Source organism: Scomber japonicus, chromosome 22 (genome assembly GCF_027409825.1).
Source record: "Scomber japonicus isolate fScoJap1 chromosome 22, fScoJap1.pri, whole genome shotgun sequence".
Classification (NCBI taxonomy): domain Eukaryota; kingdom Metazoa; phylum Chordata; class Actinopteri; order Scombriformes; family Scombridae; genus Scomber; species Scomber japonicus.
In genome coordinates this window covers 28,833,894-28,851,393 of record NC_070599.1, presented here as the reverse complement: position 1 = coordinate 28,851,393, position 17,500 = coordinate 28,833,894, and the positions used below count along the sequence as shown (strand labels likewise).

The window sequence follows — 17,500 nt, the reverse complement described above, 5'->3', positions numbered from 1 at the left end:
TGGTGTGTATCTACAGCGTGGTGGTGGTGTATATCTACAGCGTGGTGGTGGTGGTGGTGTGTATCTACAGCGTGGTGGTGGTGGTGGTGTGTATCTACAGCGTGGTGGTGGTGGTGTGTATCTACAGCGTGGTGGTGGTGGTGGTGTGTATCTACAGCGTGGTGGTGGTGGTGTGTATCTACAGCGTGGTGGTGGTGTGTATCTACAGCGTGGTGGTGGTGGTGTGTATCTACAGCGTGGTGGTGGTGGTGGTGGTGTGTATCTACAGCGTGGTGGTGGTGGTGTGTATCTACAGCGTGGTGGTGGTGGTGGTGTGTATCTACAGCGTGGTGGTGGTGGTGGTGTGTATCTACAGCGTGGTGGTGGTGGTGGTGGTGTGTATCTACAGCGTGGTGGTGGTGGTGTGTATCTACAGCATGGTGGTGGTGGTGTGTATCTACAGCGTGGTGGTGGTGGTGGTGTGTATCTACAGCGTGGTGGTGGTGGTGGTGGTGGTGGTGTGTATCTACAGCGTGGTGGTGGTGGTGTGTATCTACAGCGTGGTGGTGGTGGTGGTGTATATCTACAGCGTGGTGGTGGTGGTGTGTATCTACAGCGTGGTGGTGGTGGTGTGTATCTACAGCGTGGTGGTGGTGTATATCTACAGCGTGGTGGTGGTGGTGGTGTGTATCTACAGCGTGGTGGTGGTGGTGGTGTGTATCTACAGCGTGGTGGTGGTGGTGTGTATCTACAGCGTGGTGGTGGTGTGTATCTACAGCGTGGTGGTGGTGGTGTGTATCTACAGCGTGGTGGTGGTGGTGGTGGTGTGTATCTACAGCGTGGTGGTGGTGGTGTGTATCTACAGCGTGGTGGTGGTGGTGGTGTGTATCTACAGCGTGGTGGTGGTGGTGGTGTGTATCTACAGCGTGGTGGTGGTGGTGGTGGTGTGTATCTACAGCGTGGTGGTGGTGGTGTGTATCTACAGCGTGGTGGTGGTGGTGGTGGTGTATATCTACAGCGTGGTGGTGGTGGTGTATATCTACAGCGTGGTGGTGGTGGTGGTGGTGTGTATCTACAGCGTGGTGGTGGTGGTGGTGTGTATCTACAGCGTGGTGGTGGTGGTGTGTATCTACAGCGTGGTGGTGGTGGTGTGTATCTACAGCGTGGTGGTGGTGGTGGTGTGTATCTACAGCGTGGTGGTGGTGGTGGTGGTGTGTATCTACAGCGTGGTGGTGGTGGTGTGTATCTACAGCATGGTGGTGGTGGTGTGTATCTACAGCGTGGTGGTGGTGGTGGTGTGTATCTACAGCGTGGTGGTGGTGGTGGTGGTGGTGGTGTGTATCTACAGCGTGGTGGTGGTGGTGTGTATCTACAGCGTGGTGGTGGTGGTGGTGGTGTGTATCTACAGCATGGTGGTGTGTATCTACAGCGTGGTGGTGGTGGTGGTGGTGTTACAGTATATTATAGTTTATTAACAGTAATGATATATATATCTATATTAATATATTATATATAGATAGTATATTATTGTTAACAGCTGTTATATTGTTTTGATGTAATCAGTTATTGAGTCTTTGCTGCCACCTGGTGGCAGAGAGGGGAACTGCAGTCTGCTGCTTTATTCATACTGATGCAGATCAATAATAATAATTAATATAATGATAATAATAATATTTAGAGTAATTAAATATTTAGACTAAGAGCAGACTGCTCCATCTTCTATTTTAATATTGATCACTGATCGTCTTCCTATCAGTTTATCAATCACTGATTTTCACTCTTTCATGATGAAGTCAATCTGTCTGTTTTCACTTTTTACAATTACTGACACCGAGCTCTATTTCACCTTCCATCTTTCTTTTCTTTTACCTTCCATCTCTTTCTCCCTCTCTCTCTCCCGCTCTCTCCTTTTACCTTCCATCTCTTTTCTTTTACTCTCTCCCTCCTTTTACTCTTTGTTTTCCTTCCATCTTTTTCTTTTCTTTCTTTCTCCCTTCCATCTCTCTCTTTTCTTTTACTGTCTTTTTTTCCCCTTTCTCTCTCTCTCTCTCCCTCCTTTTACTCTTGTTTTTTCTTTTACCTTCCATCTCTCTCGTTTGTTTTACCTTCCATCTCTTTCTTTTCTTTTACTCTTTTACCTTCCATCTCTCTCTCTTCTTTTTTCTCTCTCTTTACCTTCCATCTCTCTCTTTTCTGTTTTACTCTTTTTTTCCCTCTCTCTCCCTTTACTCTTTTTTTTTACCTTCCATCTCTTTTACCTTCCATCTCTCTTTTTACCTTCCATCTCTGTCTCTTTCTTTTACTCTCTTTTTTTTACTCTCTCTCTCTTTTCTTTTACTCTTTTTTTTCTCTCTCTCTCCCTCTCCTTTTACTCTCTTTTTGTTTTTTTTTTACCTTCCATCTCTCTCTCTTTTCTTTTACTCTCTCTTTTCTTTTTTTTTTTTACCTTCCATCTCTCTCTCTTTTCTTTTACTCTCTCTCTTTTTTTTTGTACCTTCCATCTCTCTCTTTTCTTTTACTCTCTCTCTTTTCTTTTTTTTTTGTACCTTCCATCTCTCTCTCTTTTCTTTTACTCTCTCTTTTTGTTTTTTTTTTACCTTCCATCTCTCTCTTTTGTTTTACTCTCTCTTTTCTTTTTTTTGTACCTTCCATCTCTCGGAGCATTTCTTGGAGAACTCAGCGAAGTTGACCGACTGTTCGGGGTGTTTCTTCCTGTGTTCCTCTCGACACGTCTGGACGAAGAAGGCGTACGCTGACGTCTTCCCCTTCGGCTTGTTGACGTCTTTACGCATCATATTGGCGGCCTCTGGGGGGGGGGGCAGTACAGGTGAGCATTTATACAGGTGAGCATTTATACAGGTAAACAGGATGTTTATTCCCATCAGTGTCAACAACAATCATCACTCACACAAAACATTCAGTTTATTACAGAAAACATCAAAGTTTAATATCAACTCAAATATTTGACTGGCAGAAAATATCAGAGTCCATTCTCCTGCAGCAAACCCTCATAATTACATATAATTAATTAATTAATTATTGTGTCATTAATTTGTGGACTAAATGATTCAGAGAAACATCAGATGAAGTGTTATAGATTATTGATGGATAATTATCAGTTTAATTGCATCTCATTATATTTAATATGTGAACAAAAGATTCATAAAAAAATTTTGCATAATGAAAAAAATCTCAAATGATAAATAAATCTGCATCCGTTTAAGATAAAATGTGTATAATTATCAGTGAAATGAACATTAAGGTTTTAATTTAGGGAGGAATGACCCTTTAACCTATGTGTCTCGTTTTTGTTAATAATCTAAAAGTGTGAAAATGTTTAAATGTGCTTCAGTGTAGATGCTTCTCCATGAAGAGGCGTGTTACTGTGGTGTGTGTCCCGTTAATTCCCAGTATGATGGCTGGTTCACAACCAGCAGCAGCCAAACTGGGACAAAGAGAATGAGGATCCATTTTCTCCTCCGGGGAGAAGGAGGCCCTCACAGCCGGGCAGCAGCCTCCATCCGGCGGCTCCGCTGCTGGGGCTTCCCGCCGGAGCCCGGTTCCTCCTCTGCGGTGTGACTGCAGCTCCGTGAGCCGCAGAGAGGAGCTCAAGGAGCCGCAGAGATGAGCATGAAGAGCCGCAGAGAGGAGCACTGAGCGGAGCGGAGCGGACTGCTGCAGTTAGCCTAGCCGTGCTAACAGCTAGCCTAACAGAACAATGGGCCACCATTTGCTTCCCGCCCTCTGCGGAGCTAGCCGGCTAGCGGAGGGGGATGGGCCGGCTCTGCCTCGGCTCTGCCCCGGCCTGCTGCTCCCTCCGCCGGCCCATCCCCCTCCACTAGCGGCAGGCTCACGGAGCAGCAGGCCGGGGAGATGTTATAACCCTCCGCCTGAGACATACTGCTGCTCTGCGGGGATTGTGCGGGTTGCAATGGAAACAAGGAGTCACTACGCATTTTAAACGCAGGGCCCCGACTATGCTCTGGAGAGGTCAGCGTTGTATGGACGGGACCAGGCTATTTCCTGGCATTCATGTTCCAGAATGGGCGTTTCGTGTTTACAACAACACTTCTGTCTCAGTCTGCACACACGCACAGACACACACACGCGCACACAGACAGACCCACACATCCACGCACATTCACACACAGACATGCCTCTCAGCCTCTACTGACCGTTAAAGCGGCCATTTTATTTCTTTTCCAGCTTCATCCCGGATCTTTTATCACAAGATCCTGACAAATATGGACAGCTAAAAGAGAGGCGGCAGAGTGTCCGGTAAGTGAGAGGTGTTACCGGGGGAGAGGTGCGGTACTCACTCGTGAGGAGGCCGGTGCAGGTTGGAGCTGATGGCCGGGTTCGGGTGTCAGGTTCGGGCTGTTGTTGATGTTTGGTGGCGGAGACTGGAGCCGTTGCTTCACTTTCAAACTGGGTCGAGCTCGAGCCCGGCCCCGCCCCCCAGCAACGCCCCCGTTGGTCATCTATTCAGAGGGCGGGAACACGGCCAGCCAACCTGGGCGGAGCTCCTCTCAGTGCTCTCATGTGATTGGCTCGCGGCGCCGCATGTCTAAGCTCTCGTTGCCCAGGGCTCCGCCTGCCTAGCAACGCCATCAGGGCGGGAATTCCAAGGCTGTTTGCTCCCGTCTGATTGGTCAGAAGTGCTGTATGTCAAGTAACGGGCCAATCAGTGAGCAGGTGGGGGAGGGGCGTCAGAGCGCAGCAGAGGATGAAGACACCGTCTAATGTTCTTTTTGTTGGATTTCTGTGATTTTATAGATTAAACTGCGTTATGTTTGAATATGGAGACGCTGAGGATGAACAGAGTATGTTTAATTCAGAGTAAACCATAAGAGGCTTTTATTAACAGCACATTGAACCATTACTGTGTGTTTTTGTGTGATTCAGTGTGTTTGCAGGTATGGTGCCATGTTTGTGCTTCAGTCTGTTAAATGTGTTAAATGAATAAAGTCTGTTCATCTTCACACTGATATTATATATAAACAAGATAAATATTACATCTGCTGTCTGATAAAAACACATTTCAACCAGTTTCCAGTTTTCAATCCAAACAAAGAGAAAAAATAAAATCACAGAAAAACATAAAAACTGTTCAGTTTTAGCTTATATATGAGGGAAATTATTAATAATATAAAGATAATAATGTAATAATTATATATATATATAACAGAATAACTGATCATAAATCCTCATTAATATTTATAAACCATCACTCGCTCTACTCTATAAACCATCACTAACTCTGCTCTATAAACCATCACTAACTCTGCTCTATAAACCATCACTAACTCTGCTCTGCTCTATAAACCATCACTAGCTCTGCTCTATAAACCATCACTAACTCTGCTCTATAAACCATCACTAACTCTGCTCTATAAATCATCACTAACTCTGCTCTATAAACCATCACTAACTCTGCTCTATAAATCATCACTAACTCTGCTCTATAAACCATCACTAACTCTGCTCTATAAACCATCACTAGCTCTGCTCTATAAACCATCACTAGCTCTGCTCTATAAACCATCACTAGCTCTGCTCTGCTCTATAAACCATCACTAACTCTGCTCTATAAACCATCACTAACTCTGCTCTATAAACCATCACTAGCTCTGCTCTGCTCTATAAACCATCACTAACTCTGCTCTGCTCTATAAACCATCACTAACTCTGCTCTATAAACCATCACTAACTCTGCTCTATAAACCATCACTAACTCTGCTCTATAAACCATCACTAGCTCTGCTCTATAAACCATCACTAACTCTGCTCTGCTCTATAAACCATCACTAGCTCTGCTCTATAAACCATCACTAACTCTGCTCTATAAACCATCACTAACTCTGCTCTATAAACCATCACTAACTCTGACCTGCGCCATAAACCATCACTAGCTCTGCTCTATAAACCATCACTAACTCTGCTCTGCTCTATAAACCATCACTAGCTCTGCTCTGCTCTATAAACCATCACTAACTCTGCTCTGCTCTATAAACCATCACTAGCTCTGCTCTATAAACCATCACTAGCTCTTCTCTATAAACCATCACTAGCTCTGCTCTATAAACCATCACTAGCTCTGCTCTGCTCTATAAACCATCACTAGCTCTGCTCTATAAACCATCACTAGCTCTGCTCTATAAACCATCACTAGCTCTGCTCTGCTCTATAAACCATCACTAGCTCTGCTCTATAAACCATCACTAGCTCTGCTCTATAAACCATCACTAACTCTGCTCTATAAACCATCACTAGCTCTGCTCTATAAACCATCACTAACTCTGCTCTATAAACCATCACTAACTCTGCTCTATAAACCATCACTAACTCTGCTCTATAAACCATCACTAACTCTGCTCTATAAACCATCACTAACTCTGATCTGCTCCATAAACCATCACTAGCTCTGCTCTATAAACCATCACTAACTCTGCTCTGCTCTATAAACCATCACTAGCTCTGCTCTGCTCTATAAACCATCACTAACTCTGCTCTGCTCTATAAACCATCACTAACTCTGCTCTATAAACCATCACTAGCTCTGCTCTATAAACCATCACTAGCTCTGCTCTATAAACCATCACTAGCTCTGCTCTATAAACCATCACTAGCTCTGCTCTATAAACCGTCACTAACTCTGCTCTATAAACCATCACTAACTCTGCTCTATAAACCATCACTAACTCTGCTCTATAAACCATCACTAACTCTGCTCTGCTCTATAAACCATCACTAGCTCTGCTCTATAAACCATCACTAGCTCTGCTCTATAAACCATCACTCGTGAACAAGACCCCGAGGTACTTGAACTCCTCCACTTGGGGCAGGATCTCATCCCCGACCCGGAGAGTGCACTCCACCCTTTTCCGGTTGAGGACCATGGCCTCGGATTTGGAGGTGCTGATTCTCATCCCGGCCGCTTCACACTCGGCTGTGAACCGATCCAGTGAGAGTTGGAGGTCACGGTCTGATGAAGCCAACAGGACCACATCATCTGCAAAAAGCAGTGACCCAATCCTGAGGTCACCAAACCGGACCCCCTCCACACCCTGGCTGCTCCTAGAAATCCTGTCCATAAAAATTATGAACAGGATCGGTGACAAAGGGCAGCCCTGGCGGAGTCCAACCCTCACTGGAAACAAGTCCCACTTATTACCGGCGATGTGGACCGAGCTCTGACACCGGTCATACAGGGAACGGACGGTACCCCGTATTCCCGGAGAACCCCCCGCAGGACTCCCCGAGGGACACGGTCGAATGCCTTCTCCAAGTCCACAAAACACGTGGACTGGTTGGGCCCCATGCACCCTCAAGGATCCTGCAGAGGGTGTAGAGCTGGTCCACAGTTCCACGGCCTGGACGAAAACCACACTTCTCCTCCTGAATCCGAGGTTCGACTATCCGACGGACCCTCCTCTCCAGCACCCCCGAATAGACCTTACCAGGGAGGCTGAGGAGTGTGATCCCCCTGTAGTTGGAACACACCCTCCGGTCCCCCTTCTTTTTTTTTAAAGTATATTTTTTTTGGGCTTTTTGCCTTTAATGTACAGGTTAGTAGAGATAGACAGGAAACAGGAGGCAGAGAGGGGGCAATGACATGCAGGAGAGGACTGCTTGGTGCGGGATTCGAACCGGGGTCGCCTGCAGCAAGGACTGTAGCCTCAACACATGTGGCGGGCGCTCCTCCCACTGAACTAAACTCCGCCTCTGGTCCCCCTTCTTAAAAAGAGGGACCACCACCCCAGTCTGCCAATCCAGAGGCACTGCCCCCGATGTCCACGCGATGCTGCAGAGTCGTGTCAACCATGACAGCCCCACAACATCCAGGGCCTTGAGGAACTCGGGGCGGATCCCCCTCCTGAGACGCCGGATGGTGGTCCAGAATCTCTTAGAAGCCATCCGGGAGTCGTTCTCCATGGCCTCGCCGAACTCCTCCCTAACCCTAACCCTGTCCGGGTTTTTGCCTCAGCGAGTCAGATAGTTGTTTGATATTAGATCCACATGACAAAGGTTAGTTAGACCATGTTGATGTGTTGATTGTCTGTCTCCCTGCTCTCCAGTTACAGCAGGAGGATACCAACAGAATAAATAAAACAAAATAAAAATAAATAAAAATTAAAAGTAGATTAAAGTAGAACAAAATCAAATAAGTGAATAAAACATACAGTAATCAGTAATATTAAAATATATAATGTGTAATAACTTGCTGTGTATAATGTAAATATGTGATATTAATAATAAAGTTTATATATTTACTGATTAACTTATTAAAGCGCTCTCATTTGCATATTTATGTATAAAAGCTGGTAGAATTTTAAACAAGCGAGAGCTATAATTATTTTTAGTTTTATTTTCGGTTTTGTTACAGTTTATAAAAATATCTCAATAATTAAATAATGAAGAATTTTGAGGGAAATTCTGTGTTTAGAAAAATAATGTGAAAAAGAAACGATTTGAATTGTTTTTATTTATTTATTTATTATTATTAGTATTATTTATTATTTATTATTATTATTTATTATTATTTATTATTATTTATTATTATTATTTATTATTATTTATTATTATTATTATTTATTATTATTATTTAGTATTATTATTATTATTATTATTATTATTATTATTATTATTATTATTATTATTATAATTAAATGTGGGATTTTAGGCTTAACAGCTGTCTGCTCAACGCGCATGCGCAGCAGCGTGTACTGAGCCTGAAGGGACACCGTAGAACCGGAAGTACTTAGAGATAGAATCGGAAGTGCTGAGAGAGAAAGAGCGGGTGTGTTTGAAGAGAAGAAGAAACTGGAGGACTAACTTAGACCCGGACCCGGTTAGACCCGGACCCGGTCAGACCCGGACCCGGACGGACCAGGACTAACTCAGACCCGGATCATGGAGGACCTGCAGCAGGTTCTGGATCAGTGTAGACCCGGACCCGGAGCGGTGAGTGAGCATGTTGTTGTTGTTTACTAGTTTAAAACAAGCTAAATCATATTCCTCTGCTGTTAAACAGAAACAAGTCAGTTTGTTCTGGAGTGAAAATGCATCAAATATTAGTTTTTAACGTTTTTTAATGATATAAATGAAATGTTTATTTTATTATTATATCTTTATGTCTGGAGCCTTTTATTTATAATATGTCTGCACATGTTTCCTGTCCAGAGGGTTTTATTAAAGTTAACAAACACAGTTAAATGACTTCCAGGTTATAAAGGGTTAGGGTTTAGAGTTATGATCACCTGATACGTTTAGAGGCTAATAACTCAAATATATAATGAAGCAGAAACACGAATAATAGTTTCAGAGCTGTTTTTAATATAGTATTAATACTATATTAATATAGTATTAATTAGTATTGTAGTGATAATGATTGTATATCTGAATTATAATCTAAATTAAAGTCTAACCCAAACATGTTTTTATATTCTGATATTTTCTAATAATAATGTTTGATGGTTCTCCCCCCCCCCCCCCCCCACCAACCCTAACCCTACCACCAACCCTAACCCCCCCCCCCCCCAGGAGTCCAGCTGGATGAAGAGCCTCTTCGTCTTCATCACTGATCAGCTGCTTCCTGTCCTCTCTGGTCCCGCCCTCTCAGGTCAGTCACCCAATCAGCTTCCAGCAGCTCTCACCTGTCAATCACATCAGAAAGCGTCAATAATATAAACTCTGATTATTAAAACACTTATTTATATTATTTATATTATTTATATTTATATTATTTATATTATTTATATTTATATTATTTATATTTATATTATTTATATTAACAGTTATTTATATTATTTATATTATTTATATTTATATTATTTATATTATTTATATTTATATTATTTATATTTATATTATTTATATTAACAGTTATTTATATTATTTATATTAACATTTATTTATGTTATTTATTATAACAGTTATTGATTATTGGTTTCAGGTGTTTGTCGTCAGCTGACTGTCAGTTTGGTGGAGAAGATTAATGAGCTGTCTGTCACTCACAGTTTACCTGTCAGCTACAGGTACCTGTCTGTCTGTCTCACCTGTCTGTCTCACCTGTCTGTCTCACCTGTCTGTCTCACCTGTCTGTCTGTCTCTCACCTGTCTGTCACTCACAGTTTACCTGTCAGCTACAGGTACCTGTCTGTCTCACCTGTCTGTCTGTCTCACCTGTCTGTCTGTCTCACCTGTCAATCTCACCTGTCTGTCTCACCTGTCTGTCTCACCTGCCTGTCTGTCTCATCTGTCAGCTACAGGTACGACTCACCTGTCTGTCTCACCTGTCTGTCTCACCTGTCTCACCTGTCTGTCTCACCCTGCAGGCCGGTCAGCGTCTCTGAGCTTCTCTCTCAGCAGCACCTGGCCTGCGTCAGTAACCTGTCCTGGAGCACCAATCAGCAGCGAGCGTGGGCGAGGGAGGCGGAGCTTGCGTTGCCGGGTAACAGCGCCCTGCCGCGGGTCAACCTGCTGCTGATTGGCTGTCTGACGGAGGGGCGGGGCGGGGAGCTGCGGCTGACGGACAGCAGCGGCAGCGTGCGCTGTGAGGACCTGTCTGTCTCTCCTGGCCGCCTACAGCTGCCTGTCTTACTGCCTCACTGGAACTACATCCCCCATAATGCCCCGGGGCAGCAGGCCGGAGGATGGGTGGAGCTGATTGGCTCTCCCGTCCTGCTGCTGCCCGGTCCTGAGCAGGGATTGGCTCCTGCTCCTGGAGGGGCGGGGCTTAGTGGAGCGGTCGGAGTCAGAGAAGCGGCTGATTGGTTACAGCACAGGTGAGTCATGTGACCTCACACCTGTCTGTCTCTCACCTGTCTGTCTGTACCTGTCTGTCTCTCACCTGTCTCTACCTGTCTCTCATCTGTCTGTCATTCTACCTGTCTGTCTGTACATGTCTGTCTCTCACCTGTCTGTCTCTCATCTGTCTGTCTCTCTCTCACCTGTCTGTCTCTCACCGGTCTCTCATCTGTCTGTCTCTACCTGTCTGTCTGTCTGTCTCTCACCTGTCTGTCTCTCTCTCACCTGTCTGTCTCTCACCGATCTCTCATCTGTCTGTCTCTCTACGTGTCTGTCTCTACCTGTCTGTCTGTCTGTCTGTCTCTCACCTGTCTGTCTCTACCTGTCTGTCTGACACCTGTCTCTCACTCACCTGTCTGTTCTACCTGTCTGTCTCTCACCTGTCTGTCTCTCTACCTGTCTGTCTCTCACCTGTCTGTCTACCTGTCTGTCTCTCAGGGCTCGTGGACAGAGGCTGTCAGTCTATGGTGAGGTGGGGTCAGTCTGCCCTCTGCTGGTCTCTCACCTGTCTGTCTACCTGTCTGTCTCTACCTGTCTGTCTCTCACCTGTCTCTCTCTCTCTACCTGTCTGTCTCTACCTGCCTGTCTGTCTCTCTCTCACCTGTCTGTCTACCTGTCTGTCTCTCAGGGCTCGTGGACAGAGGCTGGCAGTCTATGGTGAGGTGGGGTCAGTCTGCCCTCTGCTGGTCTCTCACCTGTCTGTCTACCTGTCTGTCTCTACCTGTCTGTCTCTCACCTGTCTCTCTCTCTCTACCTGTCTGTCTCTACCTGCCTGTCTGTCTCTCTCTCACCTGTCTGTCTACCTGTCTGTCTCTCAGGGCTCGTGGACAGAGGCTGGCAGTCTATGGTGAGGTGGGGTCAGTCTGCCCTCTGCTGGTCGTTGGAGGAACTTCGTTCTTCTGCTTCAGTCTGAGAGACGAATCACACACTCTACCTGTGCTGGTTAAGGTACACCTGTCTGTCTCTCTACCTGCCTGTCTCTACCTGCCTGTCTGTCTGTCTGCTACCTGTCTGTCTCTCTTGCTGTCTGTCTGCTACCTGTCTGTCTCTCTACCTGTCTGTCTCTCTGTCTGTCTGTGATGGTCTACTCAGAATAAGAGCAGTAATAACAACCTCAGCAGACAGCAGGAATGTGATCTGACGGAATCAGAGGTTAAACATATTGAGTTACAGCAGAAACAGCTGGGAGAGAATTAGTGACAAAGTCAATGCTGTTAGTAAAACACTAATATTACACTCTACCTGTCTGTCTACCTGTCTGTCTACCTGTCTGTCTCTACCTGTCTCTCTACCTGTCTGCCTCTGTCTGTCTGTCTCTACCTGTCTACCTGTCTCTCTACCTGTCTGTCTCTACCTGTCTGTCTGTCTCTACCTGTCTACCTGTCTGTCTACCTGTCTGTCTACCTGTCTCTCTACCTGTCTACCTACCTGTCTGTCTACCTGTCTCTCTACCTCTCTACCTACCTGTCTCTCTACCTGTCTCTCTGTGTGCAGGACAGCAGCAGGCTGTGGATGTCTCGGTGTGTGTGTGTCGGTGCGCGTGTGTGTGTGACGGCTCTGCGTGTGTGTGTCCTGCGAGGCTGGAGAGGAAACAACATCCTGTGTGTGAGCGAGCACTCTGAGATACACACACACACACAGGAGCACACACACACACCTGCGGACACGCCCCCAGCTGTGATGATGTCACACTCTGATGAAAAGGAGGAGGCGGAGCCTGAGACAGACTCCGTCCAATCAGCTGTCAGGATGAAGGAGTCCAGGGTCATCAGTTACCAGGTGAGACAGAGAGGAGACAGCGCTCTGATTGGCTGTCAGAATGATACCTGTGGTTAAGCCCCGCCCCCTCTCTTCTGATAGGGCACTGTGACTGAGGTGGTGAGTGAGGGGGCGGGGCTGTACATGATTGACAGGACGGTTGGTCTGTGCCTGGCCTATCAGCCGACGCTGAGCAGGAAGCTGAGAGCAGGAGACTCTGTGGAGGTGAGACAGGCACCGCTGTTCATTCATTCACTCATTCATTCACTCATTCATTCATTCATTCATTCAGTCATTCACTCATTCATTCATTCACTCATTCACTCATTCATTCACTCATTCACTCAGTCATTCATTCAGTAATTCACTCATTCATTCATTCACTCCTTCATTCACTCACTCACTCATTCATTCATTCATTCAGTCATTCATTCATTCATTCACTCATTCATTCATTCACTCATTCACTCATTCATTCACTCATTCATTCACTCATTCACTCATTCACTCAGTCATTCATTCAGTCACTCATTCACTCATTCACTCATTCATTCACTCATTCACTCATTCACTCAGTCATTCATTCAGTAATTCATTCACTCACTCATTCAGTCATTCATTCAGTCATTCACTCATTCACTCAGTCACTCATTCATTCACTCACTCATTCATTCATTCAGTCATTCATTCACTCATTCACTGTCATTTACTCATTCATTCAATCATTCATTCATTCATTCACTCATTCATAAAGATGTGTTGAGTTTTATTGAATGTCCTCCCTGCAGCTCCATCACGTGCACTTCCTGTACCGGCCCTGTCCTGACTTTCCTCCCAGCATGCTTTGCACCTGTCTACGGTCCACCCTGAGGGTCACCGCCTTCAGCAGGGTGGGGGGGTCTCCGCCCGACTACAGCTGCCCCGGAGACGGAGCGTTACCACGGTTACTGCTGGAGAGGAACACGGGCGTGTCCGAGTACCTGTGGAGCTGCCACCTGAGCTCCCAGCTCACACACAGGTGAGGAGAACATGTGACACGTGTGAACAGGTGAGTTTCACTTCAGGGTTACCAGCAGAGGCAGAAGGAATATGAAACCCACCTGTCCCACCTGAGGAAGGAATGGACCCATCTTTTTTTTAAGTACTTTATTTATTCATTTTCAGAACATCCAGGTACATAACAACCCAAACAATTACCCCCTTCTTCCCACCCCCCACCCCCAAAGCAGGTTAGGGGAAAAAAAAAAGGAAAGGGTGAAAGCTGTACTCTACAGTACGGTTTCTATGGCCATCCGTGACTGTATAAAATTATACTTATTTATACAAATTATAAACAAATAAATGTTCAAACATAATCAGGATATCGAGGTGTCATGAGGGTCCTCTCTGCTGTGTGATGTGATCAAGAAATGGTTGCCATATCTGATGGAATCTGTCTAATTTTCCTAATAACTCAAATCGAATTTTTTCCATATATAAAGTATTTGAGAACTCAGTGAGCCAGGCTTCAACACATGGGGATGTTTCTTTGTTCCATACTTTAAGAATAATTTTCTTCACAATAACCATCCCATACTGTATTGACAGAGCCTTCCAATGACTAAGAGTATCTAGCTGGTGAGACCAGCCAAGGATGCCTGTCTCTGGGTCTGGTATGAGATCATATCCGTAAACCTCAGAGTAAAAATGGAAAACTTCATGCCAAAATTTACCAAGTTTGTTGCAAAACCAGAACATGTGTGCCAGTGTACCATCAGCCTGTTTACATTTTACACATAATGGTGAAGTGGATGCAAAGAATGAATGCAGTTTAACACGTGAATAATGGAGTCTATATATAACCTTATACTGTATTAACAGGTGTCTTGAATTAATTGAACATGTATATATGCTATGAAGACATTTACGCCATGCATCTTCCGAGATGGTGGTACCTATATCCTTCTCCCAGCACTCTCTCAGGTGTTGTGTACTTGGAGCAGTTTGAGCTGCAAACACATTTATAAACATGGACACCAGCTTTTTGGTCTCAGGTTCCTTCGTTATAAGAGAGTAGACTTCATCTGGTGAGTTATAAGTTTCAAAGTTTAAAATGTTTGCTCTAGTATAATTCCTGATCTGCTCAATACATTATTTAAATCAATCCTACACCAAACAGGGAACCAATGAAAAGGGTGAAATGATTGGGAGGATGTGATGTCATCAGTAAGAAACTCAAAGCATGTAACATGTGGACATTAACAGGAAGTAACAGTAACAGTCTCCTAATGCAGGTGATCATGGCTCCATCCAATCACCACAGACTCACCTTCAGTCCTGTGTGTCTCAGTCTGCTCCCCAGCGTCGTGAAGCAGCAGTGTGTGTGTGCGTTGTCATGGAAACTGATGGAGCTCGTGTGGAGGCAAGGACAGCGACGACGACGGGACATCTACTCGGAGATGCTGGACGAGCCGCACAGCTGTCCTCTGACAAAGGTACACACATGTCTCTGTGTGTGTGTGTGTGTGTGTGTCTGTCTCTGTGTGTGTGTGTGTCTCTGTGTGTGTGTGTGTGTCTGTGTGTGTGTGTGTGTGTGTGTGTGTGTGTGTCTGTCTGTGTGTGTGTGTGTGTGTGTGTGTGTGTGTGTGTGTCTGTATGTGTGTCTGTGTGTCTCTGTGTGTGTATGTGTGTGTGTATCTCTCCAGTACCGGTTGGACTCAGTGTGTGTGTGTGTGTCTCTGTGTGTGTGTGTGTGTGTGTGTGTGTGTGTGTGTGTGTGTGTGTCTACAGTACCGGTTGAACTCAGTGTGTGTGTGTGTGTGTGTGTGTGTGTGTGTGTGTCTACAGTACCGGTTGAACTCAGTGTGTGTGTGTGTGTGTGTGTGTGTGTGTGTGTGTGTGTCTACAGTACCGGTTGAACTCAGTGTGTGTGTCTTTGTGTGTGTGTGTGTGTATGTGTGTGTCTCCAGTACCGGTTGGACCCAGCAGTACATCAGTACCTCAGTGTCTCGGAGCTCAGTGAGTCTCTGCAGTCAGCCTGTTGGTCTTCAGTGTCTCTGAAGTCTCTGCTGCCCCCCGGTGGATCCGACCTGACCAGCACCCAGATCAACTCCGCCCTGGCCTGGTCCTGCAGGGTCCTGACCTCTGACCCCCAGCATGGGGAGGCTCTCAGGTAAGCCCTGACCTCTGACCCCCAGCATGGGGAGGCTCTCAGGTAAGCCCTGACCTCTGACCCCCAGCATGGGGGGGCTCTCAGGTAAGCCCTGACCTCTGACCCCCGGCATGGACACGCTCTCAGGTAAGTCCTGACCTCTGACCCCCAGCATGGGGAGGCTCTCAGGTAAGCCCTGACCTCTGACCCCCAGCATGGACATGCTCTCAGGTAGGCCCTGACCTCTGACCCCCAGCAGGGTGAGTCCAAGCTGCTAAAACATTGTGTGGAAGTGATCTGTAAAGTCTTTTTGCTGCCTTCCTCCCTTTCTTCTTTCCTCCCTTTCTCCCTTCTATCTGTCCTTCCCCTTCCTCCCTTCCTTCCATCTGTCCTTCCTCCCTTTCTCCCTTCCATCTGTCCTTCCTCCCTTTCTCCCTTCCATCTGTCCTTCCTCCCTTTCTCCCTTCCATCTGTCCTTCCTCCCTTTCTTCTTTCCATCTGTCCTTCCTCCCTTTCTCCCTTCCATCTGTCCTTCCTCCCTTTCTCCCTTCTATCTGTCCTTCCCCTTCCTCCCTTCCTTCCATCTGTCCTTCCTCCCTTTCTCCCTTCCATCTGTCCTTCCTCCCTTTCTCCCTTCCATCTGTCCTTCCTCCCTTTCTCCCTTCCATCTGTCCTTCCTCCCTTTCTTCTTTCCATCTGTCCTTCCTCCCTTTCTCCCTTCCATCTGTCCTTCCTCCCTTTCTCCCTTCTATCTGTCCTTCCCCTTCCTCCCTTCCTTCCATCTGTCCTTCCTCCCTTTCTCCCTTCTATCTGTCCTTCCTCCCTTTCTCCCTTCCATCTGTCCTTCCTCCCTTTCTCCCTTCTATCTGTCCTTCCCCTTCCTCCCTTCCTTCCATCTGTCCTTCCTCCCTTTCCTCCCTTCCTCCCTTCCTTCCTTTCTCCCTTCCATCTGTCCTTCCTCCCTTTCTCCCTTCTATCTGTCCTTCCTCCCTTTCTCCCTTCTATCTGTCCTTCCTCCCTTTCTCCCTTCCATCTGTCCTTCCTCCCTTTCTTCCTTCTATCTGTCCTTCCTCCCTTTCTTCTTTCCTCCCTTTCTCCCTTCCATCTGTCCTTCCTCCCTTTCTCCCTTCTATCTGTCCTTCCTCCCTTTCTCCCTTCTATCTGTCCTTCCTCCCTTTCTCCCTTCCATCTGTCCTTCCTCCCTTCCTTCCTTCCATCTGTCCTTCCTCCCTTTCTTTCTAAAGGGGGGGGGGTGTGTGACATGGAACCAGGGTCGGCTGCGTATACGACATGAGCTCTAACCACTCGACCACCTGCGCGCCCTGCCTTTAGTTCTTTACCCCCCTAACCTCCTAACCTCCTAACCCCCTAACCTCCTAACCTCCTAACCCCCTAACCTCCTAACCCCCTAACCTCCTAACCTCCTAACCCCCTAACCTCCTAACCTCCTAACCTCCTAACCCCCTAACCCCCTAACCCCCTAACCTCCTAACCCCCTAACCCCCTAACCCCCTAACCTCCTAACCTCCTAACCTCCTAACCCCCTAACCTCTTAACCCCCTAACCTCCTAACCTCCTAACCCCTAACCCTCTGCTCCATGTTGGTCAGCTAGTTTGGGTCTGTATGTGTCGCCAGTAATAAAAACGTGTGTGTGTGTGTGTGTGTGTCTCTGTGTGTGTGTCTGTGTGTCTCTGTGTGTCTGTATGTCTGTGTGTGTGTGTGTGTGTGTGCGTGTGTATATGTGTGTATGTGTGTGTCTGTGTCTGTCTGTCTGTCTGTGTGTGCGTGTGCGTGTGTGTGTGTGTGTGTATATATGTGTGTGT

At 46.2% G+C, this 17,500-nt stretch overlaps 2 protein-coding genes across 2 annotated transcripts in view; one reads left to right on the top strand and one right to left on the bottom strand.

Annotated features, from left to right (window-relative positions):
• The window catches only part of hmgb2b (high mobility group box 2b), a 9,637-nt gene extending 5,221 nt beyond the window's left edge, over window positions 1-4,416 (bottom strand). Inside the window, exons 1-2 of the mRNA XM_053343743.1 lie at window positions 4,299-4,416; window positions 2,625-2,785 (exon numbers count right to left, since the gene is read on the bottom strand). Coding sequence (XP_053199718.1) covers window positions 2,625-2,774 — 150 coding nt within the window. The 5' untranslated portion in view covers window positions 2,775-2,785; window positions 4,299-4,416. The remainder of the gene's footprint in view (window positions 1-2,624; window positions 2,786-4,298) is intronic.
• Window positions 4,417-10,101: 5,685 nt separating this feature from the next.
• Window positions 10,102-17,500, top strand: part of ctc1 (CTS telomere maintenance complex component 1) — a gene marked incomplete at its 5' end in the record, with an annotated part of 17,859 nt that continues 10,460 nt past the window's right edge. Inside the window, 8 exons of the mRNA XM_053343276.1 lie at window positions 10,102-10,130; window positions 10,317-10,766; window positions 11,607-11,736; window positions 12,283-12,567; window positions 12,649-12,771; window positions 13,335-13,564; window positions 14,876-15,020; window positions 15,495-15,697. Coding sequence (XP_053199251.1) covers window positions 10,102-10,130; window positions 10,317-10,766; window positions 11,607-11,736; window positions 12,283-12,567; window positions 12,649-12,771; window positions 13,335-13,564; window positions 14,876-15,020; window positions 15,495-15,697 — 1,595 coding nt within the window. The remainder of the gene's footprint in view (window positions 10,131-10,316; window positions 10,767-11,606; window positions 11,737-12,282; window positions 12,568-12,648; window positions 12,772-13,334; window positions 13,565-14,875; window positions 15,021-15,494; window positions 15,698-17,500) is intronic.